Source organism: Branchiostoma lanceolatum, chromosome 3 (genome assembly GCF_035083965.1).
Source record: "Branchiostoma lanceolatum isolate klBraLanc5 chromosome 3, klBraLanc5.hap2, whole genome shotgun sequence".
Lineage (NCBI taxonomy): Eukaryota > Metazoa > Chordata > Leptocardii > Amphioxiformes > Branchiostomatidae > Branchiostoma > Branchiostoma lanceolatum.
Genome location: NC_089724.1, coordinates 19689105 through 19713239, shown reverse-complemented (window position 1 = coordinate 19713239; position 24135 = coordinate 19689105). Strand labels below are relative to the sequence as shown.

Below are 24135 nucleotides of genomic sequence, written 5' to 3'. Positions count from 1 at the left end.
GTGACTCGTTATCTAACTAGAAAAATATATTCACAGTATATGCAAAATGCTCTTTTTAAAACAAGGTCTTTTTTATAAACTCCTTGGGAAAAGGAACAAATATGGATAGAAAACGCATTTGATTGAATTATTCCATCAGATCATAAAATTGTTAATATAGTTGAACATTATAGCAATAATAATTTAAAGTGTTTATGACACGAAAATACAACATTTTCTTATCATCTGTAATAGGAATAGTATCAATGAATAGACTAAATGTTTATAACAAATACACACCCTTCTGATGTTATCTAACATTGAACCATAAAAAACTATACTTCCAGCTTTTGATTTCTCTCTGATCTTCCCACCAGGTAATTACATTAATCAGTGACTTAACTCTCCCGATGACGTCACAATGAACATGGCAGCTAGTTCAGAACCTTGCACCACGGCTTGTGAAAAACATTATTTGATGAGCAAACAGTGCTCAATTATTGTGATTACATTCAATTAAAAGACCTTATATCTACTAGTAGTTTGTTTGCTTCCCAAAAGAACATTCTTTCCGAGCCGCACTGCAAAGTTCCAAACTGATTGCCATGTTCACTGTGACGTCATCAGGAGAGTAAAATCACTGATTAATGTAATTACCTGGTGGGAAGAATCAAAAGCTGGAAGTAGCTCTATGATGATTTAATGTTCAATAACATCCGAAGGATGTATGTTTTGTGCAAATGTCTACGTTGTCAAACAATCTCTGGCTCATTCCCCGTCGTCGAGGATTAGTGGGAAGGGCAGGCCCTCTGATGGCTGAACAGTCCTAATCAAACAATATGATTATAGTATATGTAATTTCAGGATATTTTTAATTTTGATGCCATTGGTGTCTTATACACTTTAACAGCAACCAAATCCGCAGTGCGTTTTTGGCACACATTTTGACAGATGATAATTTTGACAGATTGAACTTTGGTGATGGGAAAACATTAGATATTCTGCCTGGTAAACTTGAAAATGTGATCTTTCAAGGAAGCATGTATTGGTACTTTGGACAACTCTCCTAAAACGTTAACATCTAGCTGCCCGAATTGAATTCCAACCCGTTTACTAGTTTATGCATATGCTGACAAAACTAATATTGAATCATTCTTATGTGGCATAGTGTTTAATTCTATACGGATGCTCCTGGATTCCTTGGGTTTCAAAGATAGTTGTTTTTAGAAGTAAAGATGCCTTCCTTATGTCATACACAAAATGCCAAACTTATCTTTTTCCCTATCTATTGCTGCATGTTTGGCACTGTTAAATATGCTTACCTGCTGACAGAATATTTCAGGTGTATATATGAATAGACCTTTGTCAAATGAATCATGGCACAAAACTGTCCACACTGTAACCTATCCTGAATGATTAGAAAGCAATATGTATGTACCAGTACAAAAATTTCAGGTGGTTAAAACAACAGTATTTGTCCTTTGTTAACAAAAGGCATGAAGAAGTAGGTGAAACAGTAGTCAATGAGTCACAAGTAGATACAATCTCTGTACAAAAGGAATCCTTTATTTGCCAACCTGGAGACTGTACATCACACATTTTTGAAGGCACTTGACCACATAAACTCTCCATCTCTCCACATGTACCAAACATGTAACATCTATTTTGTACACTATCATATTAACCTTAAAAAACCTGCTGTTCGACTGGCTGAACCAATTCTGAGCACTGATTGGCTGAGCAGCAGGTTTGCTTTTCCATCTCATAACCCTTTTCTGCGAACAAATCCAAACACACTTTCTAAATGCAACAGAGGGGATTTTCCTTAGCTTTAGTACTACACTGGCATCTTTCATTATTCTGTTTTTGACAGTGCCATTCAGTATGAGACAACAAAAATTTCATGAAACGTTTTATGAGTTATTTTTTGAATGGCATGTAACACAAATGTAACATACCATTTGAGGATACAAAGACAAAGTTCTAAACATGTTCAGCTATTGCTAACTCTTCCATCCTAAGGAAATGACAGGAAAAAATGAGGACTGATTTCTGTCCAGAGTTAACTTCTACAATGCTCTGTCAGTAAAGCGGTTGTTCAATGACATTTCACATGTAATGCTTTCCCTCGAGCAAAGTTTGGACGTAAAACTGTGTAACACAAAGGCTATTCAAACACATTCTGTTGCTTTCAACATGGAAAGTTGGTCATTGAAACCAATCAAGGTATACTTACTACAGTCTACACATACTATGAGGATCCCATTTGGAAGAAGAAACGTCATTTTCTCACAGTCCTAGGCGCTAAGTATATTATTTCATTATTTGGTGTTTCATATTAAGTTCACAGCTGCACAGGAGGGGTAGAGATATACATCGGATTATATTTCTACTGAGGTGAGGGAATCACTATAATGTATATCGTCACTACACTGTACAGCACAGTGACCAATGTGAAAGGCTACACTAACAACCTAAGCCTTCTCAGTTACTGTGGAAAATTGCCGGGTGCAAGTTACATGATATACAGAAGAACGAGTTCACCGTCATCTTGACAGCAGCCACTGGCAAGAGTATATATGCATAGTATATGTTTATATGCTTTGTTGGAGTCCTCATTAATTGCACACTTGGTCAAAGACTGAGACAAGTAAAATTAAAAACCACTACATGATCTGTTCAAGTTACAACCAGAAATATTGGGATATGTCAGCCTATTCTCAATAGCTTTGAGATACTGTAATGTCAACAGTGCCTTATCTATAATATCTGTCCGAAATGGGCTTATAGCTACCCTGATAGATCCTGTGAGTCGAACTTCAACTGATCATATGACTCTGCTGAGACTTTTCTGCCTCCAAACCACCGGCCATTCAGGGCTTGGACACCTCGTTCTGCCTCTGTAAGGGGAAAGAAGATAATTGTTAAGAATAATATCCTAAAAACAAACTTTTATAGGAGAGGTACCCTGAGAAAACAACTTTAGGTAGGACCAACCTACAGTAGTAAGATAACTGACTTTCAAGATTTAACATAACACAACATGATAGGGAATAAATTTACATACACAGCACTTTCTGTTATCACTAGTGAAAATGTAACAGACACCTGCACACTGTATCTACTTCCTCACTACTCACCGAATGATTCAGAGAACTCCACAAATATTTTAACAATGACGTCTGCATTTTCCTCCTCCCCTTGTCTCTCCTGGTAGATGATGACCCTGTTGACTTGGCCATACTTGCCACACTCGTCTGTCACTTCCCCTTCCAGCTCATCATCCAGGTCCTCAATCCCTACCATGTTTCTTAGGATCATCACATTAGACTGGAAAAAAAGAGATATGGTTAAGATTTTCACTTGGAAAATATCTCATTTTTCCAACATACCAACAAAGCCTACAGATGTCTTTTCTTGGTTTATTTATTCAATAAGATCACATTCAACACCATAGCTGCTGTAATGGCTGAATTGAGGTATGTCTTACAACATTAAAATCAGTCACTGAAACTTACGTCTTCCTTTCAATACATTAACAATGTTATTAACAAGCATCCAACGGAATTATGAGTTTCTCAATTCTTTGAATTGGTATTGAGCCATGGACTTCCTCATCAGCTTAAACATTTGTTTAGCCTGTGAACTTACTTCTGATTTTCTGAGCAGCTTCTGCATGACCATGTGGCGGGCATTGCTGCCTGAGATGGAGAGGTTTTCCTGCTGACCCAGCGTCTGTGGCAGGTCATCTTCAACCTTTTTTCTCTGCTCCTCATTAGCTGGCCCTGCTGAGGATGTGGTGGTCACGGCTGGCTTCATTGGTGTGACACCTGAGGAAGAAGAGGAACACTTTGACAATGGTACGCTACAATATGTGATTTCAATGTCATCTTCATCATCAGTCGATGTGCTTACACACCGCAATATAAATTTGTTGACTGAATGAGCATACAGCCAAAATTCCTAAAAACATTTCGTCAAATACAGAAAAAACAAATATCATCATTCATGGTAAAAACAAGGCTGAGCTATTTGACCCACCTGTGATGAGGCCAGGTGCAGATGATGCCATGACTGGCTGAGGAAGTTGCACTAGCCCTGGGGCAGGAATGGACAGGCCAGGCTGACCTGGCATCGATTGGGAGAGGAGCTGTAGATAATAAGAAATTCACACTTTCAAAACACATTTCAAAAAATAAAAAGCGAATTTGACAGAAAGACAGCACGACAGCAACAAATCAATGAAACAAACAAAACAGAAATGGACAGGTAGTCATTACACACTCAGGTACAGAGAAAAGACATCTAATTTTTTTCCTTTTTAACTGTGGCAAACAGTTTCTACATTGAAGTTGTTTTTTTTTTACAATGGACAGTAATACATTTAAAACTCATTAAACTGCCACAAACACTTTTTATATCTTGTGACGGGGAAACAGTCAGCTACAACTAGACCTAACTTTTCACAATCAGACCTTGGGTGCCCAATACGAAAATATGTTACAACATTAGAACAATTCTTCAACAGCCTTGACTCAAGTATGTATGACAATACCCGATAATTCAATCACTCAATAGTGCTCTTGGCTACTTAGATCATATTTACCTGTGACGTCGAGCTGATCGTACTCACCCCTGGCTGCACGCCTGATACGACAGCAGCCGTACTGGCCACAGCTTCCAGGGCAGTGATCTTGGCAGTGGCGGCTGCAGCTGCGACAGCAGCAGCTGGTGGGAGCCCACCTGGGCCTGCTGGGGACGAGATCTGTAACTGTGGATTCAGCGCCTGCAGGGGAGTAGTTATTGTAGACAATTCAGCAGAGGAACGGTTGTAAAATGTGACTAATACCTCATTTTATGAAAAATTAGTATTGTGACAAACCCTGGCAAGAAGAGCATACTAATAAAAAAATGTCAGGTACTTACGTGTTTGGGAGGTGTGACAGCCTTTCCTACTCTAAGGTACTGTCCTCCAAGGTCAAATAGGTTCATTGATGCAATGGCATCCTGTGCAGACTGTGGCTTTTCGTACTCTAGAAACCCATAACCTCTGTGAAAGGAAAAATAAACCAATGTAATCATGTTCTCACAGGAATTATTACAAGGCAAACTTGGATAAGACAGTACATCCAAACAGTGAAAATGTTTGTAACAATTCTTGACATCTGTTTGATCAAGTACATGTATCTGGGTTACATCTCAATTCACATGTTAGGAAAGCTGACAAAGACTTACTTATGTTTTCCAGTGACTGCATCTGGTGCCAGCTCACAAGACTTTATCTTCCCAAATGCCTCAAACACACTGCAAAATGTGGAAATTGCCATTGTTACTGTAACTTTTCATATAAGTCATACATGATCATATTATAACTTCTACAAATAATCACATCAATCAAATATCAACACAAGAGGTGATTCATCTCATTACAATGCTTCTACTATAACACATCACAAGTTTTACATTCTCTAACTTTGGTTATGAAAGTGCACAAAATCACAGTGGAACTTACAAATGCATGCTTAGAGTCCTTAAGCTAATTTCCAGCCTTACGATTTACATACAAAAAAAATATCCCTCTAAAATATTATCTTGTATCCATCAGAGAGAAGACAGTTTTAACTTCTCCTGGGGAACAAATCATTATTTTCCCGCTCATTATCTACATACAACATTGTACAGATGACGACTTCCCCTTTAGGAAAGAAAGAAAAGACTACTGCAGTTATTACATGTCGTGATACTGTCATGGTGACATATGAAGTACCACAGCAGTGATAGCTATCTGTGAGCTTAGCTAAGGTGGACAGTCTTAGCTACACATTGGTGAGAGGGTCTGGGTTGATTATCTTCCTTGGGCACTCCATTATGTGAAAACCCTGACCTCTTTATGTCATCAGCCGCAAGGTCGGGGTGCACTGAGGAAACGTATATGCGGTTGTAATGCTTGGCCTCCTCTACAAGCTGATCTACTATTGGCTGAGCCGACGCCATGTTGCTAGGGCGACCAACCTGCAGAAGGAGACATGACAAATGGGGTTTAACACGACTAAGTGCAGCAATGCTGACCTCTTTATGTCGTCAGCCGACAAGTCAGGGTGGACCGAGGAAACATAGATGCGGTTGTGGTGCTTCGCCTCCTCAGTCAACTGCTCGACTATAGGCTGTGCCTGAGGCATGTTGCTGGGGCGACCCACCTGAAGAACGGCAAACATTGAGTCCCGCTAGGTATGGAGGTCCATTCCACAACCACTCAGTAACTAGCCTTGTCATGGGGAGGAGGGGGCAGGGCACAGTTTGCCGTGGCAAAGCCCGTCAGATATGTTAGCAGAGGTTTGTAGCTGGACATATCAGCTTGGTGCTGGTGCTGTCAAGGTAATTTCTGTGCTCATCTTCCAAATAATTTGGATGGGGTGCCAAATGTCTGCAGGCCACTGCAAGATGCGCTGCCAAGTGCTGCTGTTTCACAAGGACTACAACTTGTAGTGTCTTCTTAGCCGATAATTCACAACAATTCTTGCACAGCACTCAACATCTGGGGAGAACCGTCAGTCTGCTTGACATGGGGAAAATACTACCGTAGTAGGCCAAACACTATCCACGCTTCAAAAACTTAATACTTGTGATATAGGTTTAGATGTTTTCAGCTGAAAATGGAGAAGGAAAACTGTCAGGCATTAAACATTATCAATGTTATCAAAAAAGTGTCATCTATGCTACAAAGCATCATTTAGTATGGAAAAATCTTTTTCTCATTTAATATTGTATATTGTCTATGCAATGACTTCAGCCCTTACAGCTTTGCAACCCTTCCAGTCCTTTAGACAAAAAAATAGTACCAAAGATGCTGATGCCAAATGCAAAATAAGAATCATCATTGAATCTGGCTGTTTTGGTTTCATTACTTAAATCTGTACTACACAAGACAATTGAAGACAAAACTGACAAGTCAGGAAAAAAATCTTTGATTGCCGCTCCAATGTTGCTGACAATTATCCCAAACAAATGGAATTTGACAGACAGTATTTGCCACTTTCCGTTGTTGAAGGTTAGACATCCAGGTAATAACATATGCAAGATGATAGTTACTCAAGCTGGATAGATGTTGGAAACAGTCAAGACATTTCAGGTAGCATCCACTGCCCTTCTTCAGTGACGCTGGGCAAATCTGTTGATGAACTTGTTTACCAGGGTCAACCCCATACCTTGATATTTCTGCCACCTAACATCACCCCATTCATCTGCTCCAGAGCCAGCTGGGCAGCTTCAGGGATCTCGTACTCAATGAAGGCATAGCCCTTGTGCTTCATGGTCAGTGGGTCCCACGACAGGTCTATGTTCTTGATGGGACCAAATGGGCTAAAGGCCTGCTTCAGAGTATCCTCCCGCAACTCGTAGTAGATGGATCCAACATAGATTCTATAAGAACATGTTAGGTTGAACACAATTAGACATGTGGAGTGGAAAAGATAGTCTTCAGATTGTGACAAAATATAACAGACAATGAAACACTGACAAATGTCATGAACAATGAGAGTCTTTTCAGACCTGTTCAACCCATGTACTGACCTGCACATAAGGGCCAAGGCTCTTTGTCTCTGGGCTGCAATCTGTAAGTTGGTCATTTGCTGAAGAACAATAAAGACTAGAAATTAAGAAAAGACCAAATGTGCATCTATACAAACAACAGGCAAAAGTCTCCAGAAACAAATGGTACATTTGTATGATTAGAATATAAAGGTATATGGGTTGTAGTGGAAAACACTGACTCAGACTGCATATGTAAAGACTGGTGTCGACATATCATTGTTAGAACAGCATGATCATGATTCTTTCAATGCCTGTTGCATACATCTACATTGACTTAAGAACCTAACAAATGACCTTACTCTATAATCTACTTGTCTTTAATCAACTGAAAACAAAATGCACCATTTCACCACCACTCTCTGAACAACAGAGATGTTACTATACCTGCTGCTGGTGTGCGATGGTCTGTTTCACTAGCACACTTTTGATGCTCTGCTCCATAGCATATTTCTTTGCCTTTGTCACTGCCTCTTGTTGGTCTTTGGTCAGTGGTGGTAGCCCAGGGGCCTTTCCCTTTCCTTCATCTCCTGAAACCATGAATAAGTCTCCTTAGTTCCTTAAATTACCACCTAAATGTGTCTGCCTTTTCAAGTACAGGGAGAGAGTGTTATTTTGATTGGCAGACACAGATCTATGTGTTTGAACGTGTGCGTGTCCCCATTATTTTGTGTAATTGGAGATTTGAACACAAACAGTCTATTACTCTCTTCAGAGTTAACCTTTAATATTGAAGTTAAAGAAATGTGAAGCTGAGTCAAACTTCCACAAAATCTTTAAAAGGCAACAAAAAAACAAAGTCGGAGATAGAAGAGAGCTCAAGAATGAAAAGCTTTGCCTATGAGAAATTGATTTCAGATGGTTTTATTTAGTTTACTTTGCCTGGCAATGTGTGTGTGGAATATGCTGTATGTAGAGGACAAGAGACACTTTGACACTGGGAAGAGCTAACACAAAACCTTCTTCTCCGTTGTGTTACCCATCGCGGTCCCGGCGGCCATAGCGGCCAACATAAAGGGCGGATGCGCCATATGAAGCATGAGCGCGCCATCCGGTCCACATGGTGTCACTCCTGCTGGGTTATTACTACATCATACAAAAATACACAAGAGAAAAAGACAGGAAGGGGAGACAAAATGCATCAGTTAGTGGTCGCAAAGGGCTCTATGCCACCTCCCACTTCCCTCAACATTTACACAAATAAGCCATGTCACAGCTATTCATAGTATGGCAGATTTCAAGCGAGCCCTTGATTCCACATAGACATGCAAACTTCTATTTTGAGACTTCTTCACTCCCCAAAGAAAAGTACTGCCCCTCCCCAAATATCTAACAAGTTGAGCACGAATCACGGGTTGGGGTTTGCTGTAGATGGACTTATCAATTCTTCGCCCTTACTTGAAATGATGGCTCCCATAATTTAAAATGACAAGCAAATAACGCATCTATAGTGGCCTCAGCTTTAGGACTCAATAAAAACAGAACATATCTTTTATCCCTGTCAACAGTTATGGTTTGTCTAGACACGAACAGTGCTAGGTAACGATAAAAATGGACTACAGTCTGAAAATGGCGATGACAGGGAACCTAAGATGTGGAGTGGCATGGCGGTGGATTGGAGCTGTTGTGTTGCCCGCTGTTCGCCGCATTGGCGGGCGTCACCCAACGTCATACGTCAAACCTCGCGTTCGTTCTACCATCTGATCTTTGTGGCAACAAACAAGAGAAAAAGAAGAAAGAGAAACAAAAAAGCCCTGTTAACATGGCAGGTTCATGCAGGCTGACTGCCCACTACTAACAATCCTGTGGAAGGGAGGACCTGCAAGCTTCAGCTTCATGTTTCTTGGAACCAAACAACAATCACTCAAGCACTGACAGCATTCACCCAACAACAGCACTTTAGCCTATAGTATAGTATCAACACAGTAAGGAAGAATACTAATATAAGCAGAGATGCTATATAGCATCAACCATAAACTTGTCCCAGGTACTATGCTTGCTGACTCTGACAACTGAGGAACCTAGAATTCCTTGAGTTGTGCATGCACCTGCAGGAGAAACAAGAAAGAACTGGAAAGAAGAAAAACATGGTTAGTACATGGAGATACCTAAGTACCCTTAGTGCATATAACCTGGAAAACATAAAAACTGCACAACCTAGACAGTACTCTATACCACCCTGCTTACACTCGAGAAGCCAGGGCCCCATCTATAACTAAGTGTGTGGGCCATTCTATTGGGCACTGGCTTAACGAGCATAAGTTGCACTGTCCTAAAGCAGTTAGCACTATTTAGACTATCCAATATAGGAGAAACTGTCATGGCCTAACACAATAAGGGCTCTACCCTATGGGTTCTGGAGTGAACCACACAAAACCCCTGGCATAGCCATGACACCATGACAGTTTCTTCACAGCATTATGATGTAATCACTTTTGGAGGCACACATGCTCTATTACAGTTCACTACTGTTACCTTTCAGCAAGTCTTCGAGAAGCCTTGGTGTCGGAAAACCCCACGACAACATGGCTCCGACCGTACGCTCTACAGAAACTCAAAAACAGAGAAAAAAAATCTCCGAGCAAGATGTATCCACATTGATAAGATGACACAGCAGACCATGGATAGAGGTCACAAATAGAAACAGTGCAAACAAGCTGCTACGAACTGCCAACACAGAGGAGATCCACACACTACCTTGTGAAGTGAGTTAGGTATGCTACAGCCAGTCATCCCATTTCACACATTCCAAGAAACATGAGCCCGCTGCTGAGGTTGGAACAAGGACTTCCAACAAGCCAAAATGGGTCAACAACCAAACCTGCGAACAACCTGACAAATCCTTCAGGTTTCAATGGCTTTCCCTCTTCAGGTTTAAAGTTGTTCATGTTCCTCCTGTAAAAAACCTTATAAGGAGAGAAGATAAAGCATGGAACATTTTGGTTGGGAAAAGCCAAAATATTGACATAGAAGAAAGTTCACCTAATCCTGGCAAAAAGGTTTAAATCTTTTGGTTGATGTCCTCCCTTCCTTATCTGGTCTAGCATATACAATGGTATCTCTACTTGGTTAGCACTGGTACAGACTTGGTGCATTGAGCGCAAGACATGCATGGCCAAGATAAGAAGCATTGTGTAAGTAAAAACATTACACAGCAAGACAGCTTTACCTTTTATATCTTCTGTCTTGATCTTCTTTGACAGGGGCTCACCATCTCCATTCTGTGGGATGATGAAAGTGCAAAGTTAACCAAATGGCAAAGTCTACTTCTTTTCAAAGTCACTTGTTAGTTAGCTTGAACCTACGTATGTGAATGTCTTATTTCTGACAAAATACTAGTAACATTAAATTAATAGGTGGTATTATTATTTTTTAAACAAAAGTGAATTTTCAGCATTACACTAACCACAATCTAAAGAAGGGCTAAATACAAGCAGTGAATTCTCACAATGATCCAATGCAGTGTTTCCGCCAGAGGGGCGTCTTCCCGTCAAATGACGGCCTTGTGTCGCTTTGGACGGCCTGAACTTAGACAGAGGCCGTCCTCTTTTTAAAAAAAGACAAACTAAATGCCGAGAAATCGGGGGAAAAAATACGAGAGGTCGGCATAATTTCTTTGTTTTTCTTTGTTACTGCGGGCGTGGGGACGCTCTATATCGTTGGACATTCACACTCTTTTGTTTGTTGCTATTGTTATGCTTGCGAAGAATCGGTGTCGGTGCCTTTGGCATACGGTGATCTCATTAAAAACCCGTTTTTCAAGACTCAATCTAAGAAAGTCATCGAAGAAAACAAGAATTTCGCCCGTGCATTTCAGCCTCTACGTCGTGATTTGCCGCGGTTCGCCTTCATTTCTGGCCGTATTCGACACAATATATATTCCTTTGAATATTTTTCCGTGAAAATTCTCCGTATGCACCGTAGATAAATCGTATTTTCGCTATGAATTCACATAAGTCATGACGCTCGCTCGAGTCCTGGGCCGTCCGCCATGTTTTTAAGCTCATTGATATGCAAGGTTCTGAGCGCTGATTGGTCTGCGTCACAAAACCTGTGCTCTGATTGGTTGACGGCATGATGTCACATGGCGGGAGATCCCCTTTACACTTCAGAAGTTTCTGGTCAATATAGATCGCATTTTGTGACGATTGAAGCAGTATTATAGCGACCTTCGTAACAAATTGATTTGGAAAAATTAACAAAGTCTTTTCGGATCACAACATTCAGTTACTTTTCCTAGTTAATTAATTTTCGCGGTACGGTCAATTAATTTTCGCGGTACGGTCAGTTAATTTTCGCGGTACGGTCACTTTATTTTCGCGGTAGGGCCCTCCCCAAGTGGACGGCCTCTCAGTCGCGGTCTGGCGGAAACACTGATCCAATGAATTTTCCTTTGGGCTTCTAGTTGTCATCATAATCACTATCCTAGTCTCTCCTGTCTTCAGTCAAGTTCAGAGTCAGACCTTGCTCAACACTGCATTTTCTTACCCTCTCATATTTTACAGTAAAGGTTCATAATTTATCAATAATTCTAATCAATAAGATGATAAAAATTGTAATCAAAATATAATTTTGACTAATCCATGTTCTTTACAGTCTAACGTTATGTCTTAATATATGAATTTTACATTTAGTCCAAAGTCTTAGCGTTATACTTGCTATATCTTGAGGAATAATCATGCATGCACTGAATTATATATGCTAGGGACTTTTGGATCAGGTACCATGTAAAATAAGATAACCTTGTCCAAAAATGTGGATTAAAGGGAACATCTTCACAGATAGAACGACCAAGGACATTATTTACTTTAATACTCGGCATCGCGAACCCCCACCCCTCCATTCCCTCACAAATATCCTTTGTGAGGCACATGCACAGCAAAATAACGTTACATGTGTAAACCGTTACCACACAGAAACTCAAACATGGCACTTCGCAAATAAACTGTAAACGTTAAGATTTCCAGGCACGTAGGAGGAGTTACGGTGTTGAACAACACGTTCTTCACATAACTCACGTCCACATTTCGCATGCCTGATGCGTGGCCATTTTCGGCAGTCCGGCTTGGAATGGTGCCGCCGTTTACTGCGACGCCGAGAAATTTATCGTGCCAAAAATATCTATCCTTTCTTCCTGCGTGATCCACTCATTACTGCAATCTGTCACGGGATACCTAAGATTCTTGAGGAATTCGTGCTCAGATAAAAAGGATGGTAGTTGTGAAATTGTGCAGAAATGTTTTCTGCAAATAATTTGGAAGGTTCTCGCGAATCATTAGTCAAAGAAAAAATGGCGGACACGCAGTCCTGAAGACGAGGGAACAGTTGAAACATTCCACGATTTTTCATCGAAATAAGTCGAGCGTGCACTCATAACGACAACGAATACCTGCTACGTGTATTTATGCAGACTCTGAGAGATCATGGTTCATTTTTACCTGTTTAACATCGCCGTTTGGTAGCTGAGAGCTCGCGTCCATAGTGGCTGCCATCTCAGCTTCCTGCACCGCAGTTTGATCACGTGGAACTGGCACCGAAGTACCCGGATGTTTGAGGTTACAAGCGGTCACCAAGCTGGGGAGAGCCCAAAACAGTAGTATACTAATAACTATAAATCCAATATTGATATCGTTAAACTTTGTTACGGAGTTTACATCGAAAGAAGTTTAAGTTATATTGTTATTGTGATATTTATAGCACTATCAAGCCAAGGAAGCGCCTTCAGTATATCAAGGAGGTTACAGAGTCTATATAACCTCCTTGAGTATATAGAGTATAATTAGACTAGTTGGCTATATTCGCTTATATAACGTTATATGAGCAAAGTTAAAAAAATACAAGTACTCAATGTTTTACATATGTAAATACCATTTTAATTCAGACTCTATCATCTAGAGTCTGCGAGCGTGGTATGTATGATAAAGATTTCAAAGATTTCAAATCATACGGATTCAAACAGATGTTAGTAAACTGAAAAGCGCCCTCTATCAGTTTATATTCATGTACTGAAGATGTCTGAGCAAGGATCTTCGGCTATCTTCCTTATTTTGGATATAAAAGAGAAGCACATGCAAAGCGCTATATCACAACCAGCGCTTCTTTAAAGTCGTTTGATTTGTTACAAATCAGTATGAATCGGATGCATTCACTGTGACATTCGGACGGCGCGTTATTTGTCGGAATCTGACTATGATGAAAGCGATGCAAGTCACTCATTCCAACAAAAACAAAGAAAGCCAGTTGGGGAAATATACACTGCCAACTGCTTTTCTAAGTTCCTACTGACAACTGAGCACAGCTTTTCTCTCCTGTCCAGACCGTTCTTTTCGTTTACTTTCAGCTGACACATTTCTATCTTGTCTAGTAAGAAATCTTGTAACGTTATAATAATTTCAATTTCTTGAAATAAGCATTTTTGTATTCCATTGTTCTGTGACCTTCTGTCACATGATTGAAATTCAACTTATTATTACTGAAAGACACCATCATACTGATTTTCAATAAAAGAGCTTGATATTGATATCCCTTTCCCTACAGCTGAAAGGCACTCATGAGAACTGTCTCTTCAATAATGATTTTTCATCTAGATGAGCCGTATACATGTATATGGATGCGAGCTGCTCATGTGAGCACCGACTTGGCAGGCCAGTAGGAAATCTCTTTCTACCGACTGGACCCGCAAGCCGCTGTTCACAAGTGAGCATGTACTTTACCCGACGTCTGCATCGCTAAGCTATCGCACGGGACTTGTCTAGAGCACAGGTAAATTCAGCTGTGCATAGGATCATGTACAGTATGATGAGTTGAAGAACTCGGCTAGAGAATAGGGTAAATAAAGACTTGAATTGCTGACTAATCCGCAACGGTTGGATTCAAAATGAACGAGCACGTGTTTGAAAATGACGCAGTCAATAAGTTGTGAAAGTTCCGCGGTCTCTTCAACGTTGACATATAAGGTGTGTCCGAATAGCTTTTCGCTTCAGCTGGTGTCTGCTCAACATCTATAGAGTAGACATTACAGGGCCATTGTTAAACAGGCGCCTATCACTTGTTCATGCCGTGCAAGTTCTTGGCCTCACCCGGCTCACCCAGAAACAAGGTGCATAACTCGATCGGGGCATGAAGCATTTACCAAAATTCAAATCATTGTGACCATTACTCTGCAGGCGATATCCAATAACGTTAGGTGAGAGAGAAGGAAAAAAAACAATTGTACCATATTAAACTGCGACCTGAGACCAGTGTGCGGGTCAACTTGCTCTGCTGAACGTTCTTTATAGAAGGGAATTCTCATCAAACATCTAATTTTGACAATGTCTTCGTGGATTTCGTGGCACGGGGAACACAAACAGCTCTGATCACAGTTCATGTTTGTTGTTTATTGTCGCCAGTATTTGCCTAAATTATCTTTAGAAGGACATCGACAGGAAAGTAGTTCAGAAAGTATTTTATTCAATACACGTGTTAAGCACATCTACCTGTGCTAACAATTGCCAAAGTCGCTAGTAGATAACCTTTTCTAACATCTTACTGGTGAATTAATGGGCTAACACACGTCTAACTGAAAATGAAATCACTAGTAAGAGAATCAATGATTTGAAATCCGGTCGATATTGGTAAAAGGCTTCATATTACAAAATGAATATAATTATGCCTTGAAATAAATTTGAATTGTGCACCTTATTTCTGAGTGAGGCCGAGAACTTATTATTGATCCCCAATCGTAAGCATCGCACCTGCGGCCAAAGGAAATGACGACATGTTCTAAGGAGGGAGTGGCGATCGGATGAGGGTGGGGGTGGGGAAATGCCGCAAATCTGTCGGGATTGGGAAAAGGAGTGTGTCGACTTGCGACAGCACTTTCATTACAAAACAGGGAGGTATGGCAATCATTTTGACTGAACCGTCTGACCGGCGAAGTCCCGACTTACCACCGACTGACAGTAGGCATGATTCGGCACTGCCACTACTACAGCACCGACATGTGTCTTCATCCAACTTGGTTTATACACCGCCGGAATGACCGGGCACAGATGCTCTATTAGTTGTGAATTTGACAAAGAACATGTTTTGAATGTACGCATATTCTGGTTAAGCGGGAGTTATTGGTAAGTACATATCCGTTGTCTGCTGTTCCGCGCGTGACCATATCTTGCTGTTTCTTGACAGTATCTCCACGAACACCAGAAGGTAAAGGATTGGAAGACATATCATTGAGGAGCGTTCATAAAACTACACATTGTGACCAATGATTCTCAGATGATGTTTTAGTCCTCTTACTAGTGTGAAAATTACCAACAACACAGTCTTTCTTAACCGATGTTGCTTCGCTCCAGGTACAAACATATCTATTTATACGCATATTTGTTACAGAGTACAGGTAAAGGAATTATATTCAAAGTGTACTTGAAATATCTCTAAGCTATCAAACTATTTGACTAGTTGCTGCAGAATGATATCAAAATCATACAATGTTTAATCGTCTTCAGCATTCGGCATCCCTCACTCCCCATAAAAAAATGAGGGAAATGGTCACTGTAACTTAGTGTAAGTCACTACAGTCGATCAGGACTTGGCGGGCCAGTAGGATCTGGTACAAACCGACTGTCCCACGAGGTCCAGACTGACCACAGTGGGCATCATGCGGCATTGTCGCCAGCTAGCTCTGAACGGTGTTTACCTCCAGATGTCAGCATCCGTAAGGGTGTTTATGATTCTGATACTTTCACGATGAGAATGCTGTTAAAGCTTTTGAAACTCTTTGCGAGAGCTTTAACGACTCTCATGTGCGATGTTATGCTGTTTCTTTCCATTGATCATTTTGAAATATTGACAATGTGCACAGAACAAGTACAGTCGTAAGTATTCCATATAACTCTATAAATAAATGGGAACATGTGTAAGTCATGCACCGCAGCTGACCAGGACTTTCAGAGCCAGTAGGACATGATATAGAACCGTCTGACCCACAAAGTCCGGACCGGCAACAGTGAGCAATGCTGGGCATGCATCGGTGGTTTCGTTAAAGCATCATAAAGTGAATTCCTTACTTCCTACATAAAAATGCAAAGCTGTATCACTCATCCTCCCACGTAGTTCACTAAAATCCATTCTTCATACGATATCTAGTCAAAACGTAATGCCTTTTTATCACAGCACATAGGCTCGCTCTTTTAATAGAATTGGTTGCGTTTTGGCACAAAGATAAATGCATGTATCTTCTTGAGATTAAAAAAATGTTGTTCATATTTGTATGAGTGATTGTATTAATCAAAGATCGCCGTTCTGTTGTTTATCGATGTCGGAAGCCAGCCTGGCGTAACTATTTTTAAAATATGTATTTCAAGTTCAACCCACATCCGGAATCCATGCACTCGTTTGCTGGCTGTCGCCATGTCTTCTGACCGACAAATACTGTCAGGATGCATGGCCGTTCTATTGTATATTTTTGATCAGACAACAAGTATACAAATCTTATTGTATATCAACCGTGTTTGAAATGTATTTCAACGCATATCCAAAATCTAGGCACTTCCTTTCTTGGCTGTCGCCATGTCTTCTCACCGACAAATACTGGCTAACGTACAGATGTTCATGGTAACTACACGCATAAGTTTCCGCTGTTAATACAGGAATAGTATGCCACCTCTTCCCGGATATCTTTCTGTTGTCTGTACGAGTTGCTACTTTCTCAGGCTCGACGTTTGGTCGCAGATTGTGGTAAGCGTTTCGTGACAAAATTTTCGTTTGGCAAAAGCTTGATTACTTGTACTACAAGTCATGGGGTTGATGTGACCCACAAGTCTACCGGGTGGAACATTCTGAAAAAAAAAAAACTTTCACGAGGAAGGAGACCTACTTCTAAATTCGATTAGAATCGTATGGAAAAATGATTCTTGAAAACATGATTTGAAAATGAAGCTGTGCTGCAGACCAAGCGTCACTAGACTTTTTATGAGCACTATAAAACTCTTGAGAGCTTCGCCAGTGGAAAGAAAAGGGTGTTCATGTCTTCACACTGTACACATGGAATAATGGCGGAATCATTTTGCACGCCATCCAAGACGTAGAGGGCCAGTGGGATAGTTAAAACGCCGACTGCACCTCTATATCCCGGATGGACAACAAGGAGGGTGTGAAAATCTACTGACTTATCATACCTCTATTCATTTGACAGATTGGTCTCAATACCATAATTTTTCTAGTTTAGAAATACTTGGTGTATGTCCCCTATGCTTTACAGTTATCCTCAATACACTACATTCAATGATTGTATATGTATTCCGTGCGAGAGAGACTAGGTTGTCTTTCAGCGAAGTTAGAAATGTCCAGAAAGTCAAATTGTCGAAACCGTACTATGTAACTTTCCAGGCTCACCTTTCTTAAGAAGGCACCGAGCTCTGATGAGAGTCACCGCAGCCGGTCAGGACTTAGAGAGCCAGTTGGATACGATGTAGAACCGCCTGACTCGCCAAGTCCCGAATGGCTACAGTGGGCAGCGGTTAAGCTAAAAACTGGCCGTCGGTCCCGTTCCTGTGTTTTGCTTTTACTTTTTTATTTGTCAGTTGATTCTATGAACAGCGCAGCATACCGGACACGGCGACTCAAGAGGTGTGGAAGCTGGTCCACGGTACCATTGCACCTGATTTTGTCATAACGTTAGTTCAACTTAGTTGTAAGAAATGTGCAGCACAGGACGCAGCACGTTGGCGACCTCAATGTGACAGTGCGATTTGACTGAGCGCTCAGGCGGATTTCATCGATAAAACATTGATTTTTGACGTCTTTTTAGTCATACTTGTACGTTTAACATTTCCATTATGAAGTCAAGGATAACACAAATCCAATTTAGGACGCAGCGAGGTCGCCAACGTACCGCAGGTTCAGTGATATAGGTGAAGGAGAGGTGGAAACTAGTACTGTGCGATTATTGTGATTGTTTTGTAATCATCATGTTGCTTCTTCGAAAAGTGGAGAACAGGACGTGGTGACTAAAGAGCTGTGAAAACTGTAGTACAGTGCGAGGATTGTAGTTGATGTGTGATCATCATGTTGCTTCTTCGAAAAGTGTATCACAGGACGCGGTGACTAAGGAGATGTGGAAGCCGTGGGAGTGCTGTCGTGTATGCCATGTGAATACCAGCGGATTTATGGTAAATACAGTGTACTTATCTTTATTTGCCAACATTTTTCTCTGTCGTATTTCTTCTCAGACTCTGTGTGTTAATCTTGTGTTTCGAGGCACCACACATCCAGTATTGGCCAGTTAACGTTATAAATTCTGACGCCTTGGTCGACAGTCATTTTACGAGTCAAACACTTACTGTTACTCGGTTTGGTTCCATTATTTCAGCGAGATGTAGAGGGATAGTAAAAGAACCCCATGTATATGCTAACCTGGACACTGGCAAATTTGTGCCCAGTAGCTAATTGCAAGAGAAAAAGTAAGCACTGCTAATAGTGTCTAAAACAGAGGGGGTAGACGAAACGTGTCTAGTAAGTTTCTACCTTCTACTTAAAAGTAGAAGTTCTCTGGACAATTTCAAGTATTGTTAGTACCGACAGCGCATTGGTATATAGTACACATACTCATGATATGCATTAAAGAATGTTGAAACTAGACAAAACACTTTTCTCCTACCCAAGCTTAAAAGCTTGACAGCAGCATGTTAGAGTCGTTATCGTTGATATTGCTGCGCTGCCAAATTGTCGTCGTTGTAGTCGGACGTTCGAATTATCGCTATGACTAAGTTTGTGTGGAAGATAAAACGTGGAAATGATGAAGTTGACGTGGGGTTCGTGGCTGTTTCCTGTCAAATAGCACACTCAAGGAAAACAGAAACGCCCCCATGGCAAATACTAAGCACTGTCCCACATGTAGTATTGTTTTGTGCAGTTCATTTTTTACCCTCCCCTGCCCTGCCCTACCCTACCCTGCCGCTATATTACATACCTTATTAAATCACATTTCTAGGCCTCTTTCAGGAATTGGCTCCTGTACTATATGCGTGCCTGCTGTGATTTGTATCGTGTTATTCCCAAAATTTCAAGTCAAGAAAGACAATCACACATTTGCTGGAGCATAAAAAAAAGACAACTGTCTTGTGACAGGTGTTTCTCACAGCTGTCGACTAGGACTTGGCGAGCCAGTATAGGACACGACAAAGAACCGTCTGATCCGCGAAGTCCCGGCCGGCTACAGCGGGCATAGTGGTGCTGCTGGCGGGTGGATTGGCAGACCCAAACACACAGTAGTTTTCTGTTATCATGTTGATTCCACAAAAATCACAGCCCAGGACGTGGTGACTAAGCAGGTGTGCAAACTGTGGGAGCATGTCTTACAGTTACACTCTCGTTCTTATTTGGTGACAGGAAATGTTTTTGTTTTTTTATGTTTGACCGGCGATTTCTTTCTCCGCTTTACATTAACACGTTACTTTCCTCTTTTTCTAAAGGAGTTAGATTCAAGTAAGCTAATCCGCACCAGTATCGGTGAGGTTACAGTGGAAGGAATTGCAACAGAACCGATGATGAAGCCGTTTAGTCTGCACTGTTTGAATCGTCATGCTATGAGTGAGACACGTCTTCTACTTCTGCTGACGACGCTGGTCTTGCAGGATAGTCATAATATTCCCCTGCCTGTGCTAACAACACGGATACTTGGGTGGAAACTAGCTTCAGGGAACTTTCTTGACATCAGTAATTCGTGACCGACAGTGGTGACTCAACTCAAATTCGGCTGTGTCGTGACGCTTTTCTGGCACTTCACGGAAACATTCTCCGCCTAACAGTGTCAAGGAGATCTAACTGACGTTGTCACGGGCGTTTTTACAGATGTGTACACGGCTCCGACAAGTCACCGCAGTCGATCAGGACTTAGAGAGCCAGTAGGATACAAAATTGAACCGTCTGTCCCGCGAAGTCCCGGTCGGTTACAGTGGGCATGGTACCGGCCGTGCTGCTGCACAGCGCGGTCCAAAATAACGTTTCCTGCAAATGCCCACGGTAGTATTGTAGATTATGCCACAGGTGTTTCAACAAGCGACCAAACTAAAAAGGCATGTGAAAGGTACAGGTGTCGTTCCAACACACACATGACATGGTGGAGGGCGGATGTTTTTTTTTAAATTCTTTATGTCTGTTATTTTCCTCTTTTTATATGTCATAACCCTGCGTTTATTTCGTTTTAGTTCAGATTGTCAATACGCTCCAGTACTGATATGGATAAGATATTTGCAGTCTGGTCTTGTTTTGGTCTGAAGCCATTTTCTTCACAGTTTGAGTCTGGGGTCGACCGGCAGTCAAGTTTTGGTACTTTTGCTTCAGATTAGTATAGCACGATGGAGAGGAAAATGTAGCAGCACATCCAGGACTTAGTGGTAACACTGTCCTACTTGCACTGCTTTTCTGAACAACAGTAAAATATTAGCCTCTAGAAGGCTCCACGAGTTGGGCGTTTCGGGGGCTCACGCCGACACAATTAGAACTGATATGCCATAAAATATATATTTTAAGCCAAAAAAGACCAACTACGGTAGAGCCGGCCAAGAAGACTAGTAGATACACTCAGGAAGACGATAAAGCGCATGGGAAAACACCCCCTGTCCTACCACACCATGTAACGTCTTCTTTGTGTGAGTTATATATATTTTCACCCACTTATCAGCCTATATAGTGTTTTGATAACTTTGTCATCCAGTGATTTTCTAACCTGATAAAAGTATACACGGATCAACATACACATTATTTCGCAACCAAATGTTCCTGTTGCTCACCATATGTCTTTACACAAAACCATTTTAACATACTCTGAATGCGAAGAAAGGACTCTCACGTACATTGATTATATCATGCTGTTGATATCTGGTTCAGACGTTTATGTCACTCACGAAATCTAAAATAGATTCAACAAAGATATATGAAAACTAAATGTACTCGTGTATTACTAAAAGTCTTTCTCGTTTTTTGTGGCAACTGAAAGATATTTTGGGGGAAAGAAATGGCAAAGCGCCTTCGGAACAGGTGCGTGGGTTGTAGAAAATTTGGGCGCTGCCATGGAAATATACAATTCGACCTCTGTCCGGCAGTATTCATATACGGTCAGTGGCAAACACGGCATGTCCTCACAAAATCCCCTGTTTATACTTCTTTGAAAGATTAGTGTGATTGCGACAAAAGAAAAACGTGGTGGTGAGGCGGTCATGAAACTACCCCTTAATTGCAAGTCGTGGATTTTCGTCCGGCAGCTCGGCTTGGCAATCGTGTCCAAAGGATTGCTTCGTCCCACACGTGGAACCCAGTGATTTTAGCTTTTTGTATTACCCCAGATGATTCAGATCGACTTCACCCCCACCCCCCCTCCTCCCACCCCACACACACGCTAAACAAAAAACGATCTGAAAGTCACGCGGACCAATCCAACAAATGCTATAAACATGATGTCGTCTACAGCGCACAACTTCAATATAGATTAGTAATCGCTACCGAGTGTTGTACATGAACAAGTGTTTGTGCCATTTGAAATAAAATGGCGGCCATGTTCAAGACAGCGCAAGTTGCCTAGCATATACATTGTATGTCGCACATGGGTGCAAATCACATATTCAGATAGGTGCTCAATCCGACATTATTACTTGAGCGAACTCGATTGGCATAAGATGGAATAAGATGCATGATTCAATTACATACTTTATAAATGGCATGCATTTTTTACACAGCCCATACACGTGCTCACTGACAAAACCTGCAGCCCCGCCCACAAAATGCGTGGATATATCCTGCCTGAAATCAATACCTTTGGGCTAACCATGGGCATGTACACGTCTAACAGCATATAATTCACAGTGTTGTCAATCATGATATTTTTCTACCCATTATAGATTAGACAGCTGACAAGCATTTTTTGGGGCCCACAAGATCGTCAAGTCTGCCGACGCTCAGCGAGACTTACCTTTATCTGGAGAAAACAACTGAGGCTCACGACATGAAACCTGACACGGATAGTTCAACCGTCGGGGTAATATATCCCACTGCTCACATTTGCTGCTTTGAACTTTTAGGCGAGACTGCTGAACTTTTTTGCGGCTGGTGTTACCGTCCGGCTTGTGAGAATGTGACAGCTAGGGACTGACACTCCCCCCTTTAAGGAGGAGATAGGTCTTTCTTCACCGGAAGTCCGAATTAACGCCTACAGGTGTTATCACAAAGTTAGGTATAACGTTACAGGTGACTTGATGACTAAGGTAAACCTGGAGGTGCGCCCGTCTGCATGCCTTACTATTGTTTAGAGACATGCGTGGTCTTCTTAAAAAGTTAATAAATTTCTTCTCACATTCTTGTACACCCTAGCCTGGTAATCCTATTATGTTTGACAAGAGACTTGGCAGCTATGATATGTTTGGATACCAGGCTACGTACACCCTAATCGTGTCTATACAAATGCCATTTTGACATAGTCTGACATGTTAGGACTTCCACATGGCATTGATTATATCATGTTATTGATTTTGCAGATAGACAATGATATAATCTAAAATGAGTTCAAGATATCTATGTTGAGAGAATCTTGAGAATGCCAAGTTTGAGGAATCTAGGGTAAACTCCACTCCCACCCATCTGTTTATCAAGAACGCCAGTGAGAACGTCAACAACTGCTTCAAGACTAGTGGAGCGATGTCTAGATTGGAAATTCGCGGATGGGGTGGGGTTGGCACTTGCACGTGGTGGAAAAGTACCATAAACTATAAAAAGGGGGCGGTTTAGTGGATTGATTATAAAAGAACAGGGGAGGGTCACATTTCCCCGCCCCCTCTCCACTTAGGGACGCATGCTACTCAATTGTAGTCTCTACCAGACAAACTACGCTGGCTATAGGGAGAATATTTGCCAGGGTGTCATTTGCGGGCGAAATGTGATCTTCACCGTGGACTGACTCTACTGGCTAATTATTCCCTTTTCTACCGAATTCATACGCCCGTAGGAGGGCCTGGTGGAGGCTAACTCAATTGGTGGGGAGAGCCGACAGAAAACGGGGCACAGGATAAATGATCACAATCTTCCCCGCCAACCTCTGCTTGGAGAGTAACGCATACCATAGTGATATACCAGCCGCTCACTGGAGCAAAGGGCAAACTTAATGTCATGTTTTGGGACTACCTTGGGTATGAGCACTACGAATCATTATAACGTTAAGTTTGACCCAGCAATACTTTCCAGTTTTCACTTGTCCAGAACCTTAATAGAAACACACACACACACACACACACACACGCGCGCGCGCGCGCGCACGCACACACACACACACACGAACACACGAACACACGAACACACGAACACACGAACACACGAACACACGAACTTGAATTTTCACGAAGGCACGATCACTGGGTAGTAGAGAACGGGAAAACAGGAACGGAGGCCCCTCCCCTGGCTCTGCTATCCCGTTCCCTCCAAAATACGACAAGACCCGTAGTGGTCATGCAAAGAAAACTACGTAGCCATTACCAACCTGTTAACGATTTTCCTGGCTGTCGCGGTTTCCCCAAAGTGAGCCATAGAGCGAAGTAAACG

General features: G+C 41.5%; 1 protein-coding gene across 7 annotated transcripts; it reads right to left on the bottom strand.

Annotated features, from left to right (window-relative positions):
• Positions 1-1523: 1523 nt before the first annotated feature.
• LOC136430901 (poly(U)-binding-splicing factor PUF60-like) lies at positions 1524-24135 on the bottom strand. 7 transcript variants are annotated; one of them, XM_066421978.1, is made up of 14 exons: positions 24074-24135; positions 13005-13140; positions 10736-10787; positions 7954-8096; positions 7549-7607; positions 7185-7398; positions 6049-6176; positions 5215-5283; positions 4906-5029; positions 4586-4765; positions 4021-4129; positions 3631-3809; positions 3120-3309; positions 1524-2879 (listed from the first exon to the last, which is right to left on the bottom strand). In XM_066421978.1, exons 1-14 carry the CDS (start codon positions 24118-24120, stop codon positions 2770-2772), a joined length of 1740 nt encoding a protein of 579 aa, XP_066278075.1. In that variant the 5' UTR covers positions 24121-24135; the 3' UTR covers positions 1524-2769. The 7 variants fall into 7 exon arrangements, with proteins under 7 accessions (XP_066278075.1, XP_066278074.1, XP_066278076.1 ...); XM_066421977.1 differs by lacking the exon at positions 6049-6176 and adding an exon at positions 5864-5991; XM_066421979.1 differs by lacking the exon at positions 6049-6176 and adding an exon at positions 5864-5991 and having other exon boundaries at positions 4613-4765.

Bases quoted from the DNA above. Each gene is read 5' to 3' on its own strand.
- LOC136430901 (XM_066421978.1), bottom strand. From the start codon at position 24,120: ATGGCTCACTTTGGGGAAACCGCGACAGCCAGGAAAATCGTTAACAG. The intron at 13,141-24,073 runs GTTGGTAATGGC...GGCTCTCCCCAG, and splicing joins GCCAGGAAAATCGTTAACAG to CTTGGTGACCGCTTGTAACC. The intron at 5,030-5,214 runs GTAAGTCTTTGT...TTCCTTTCACAG, and splicing joins GCAGTCACTGGAAAACATAA to AGGTTATGGGTTTCTAGAGT.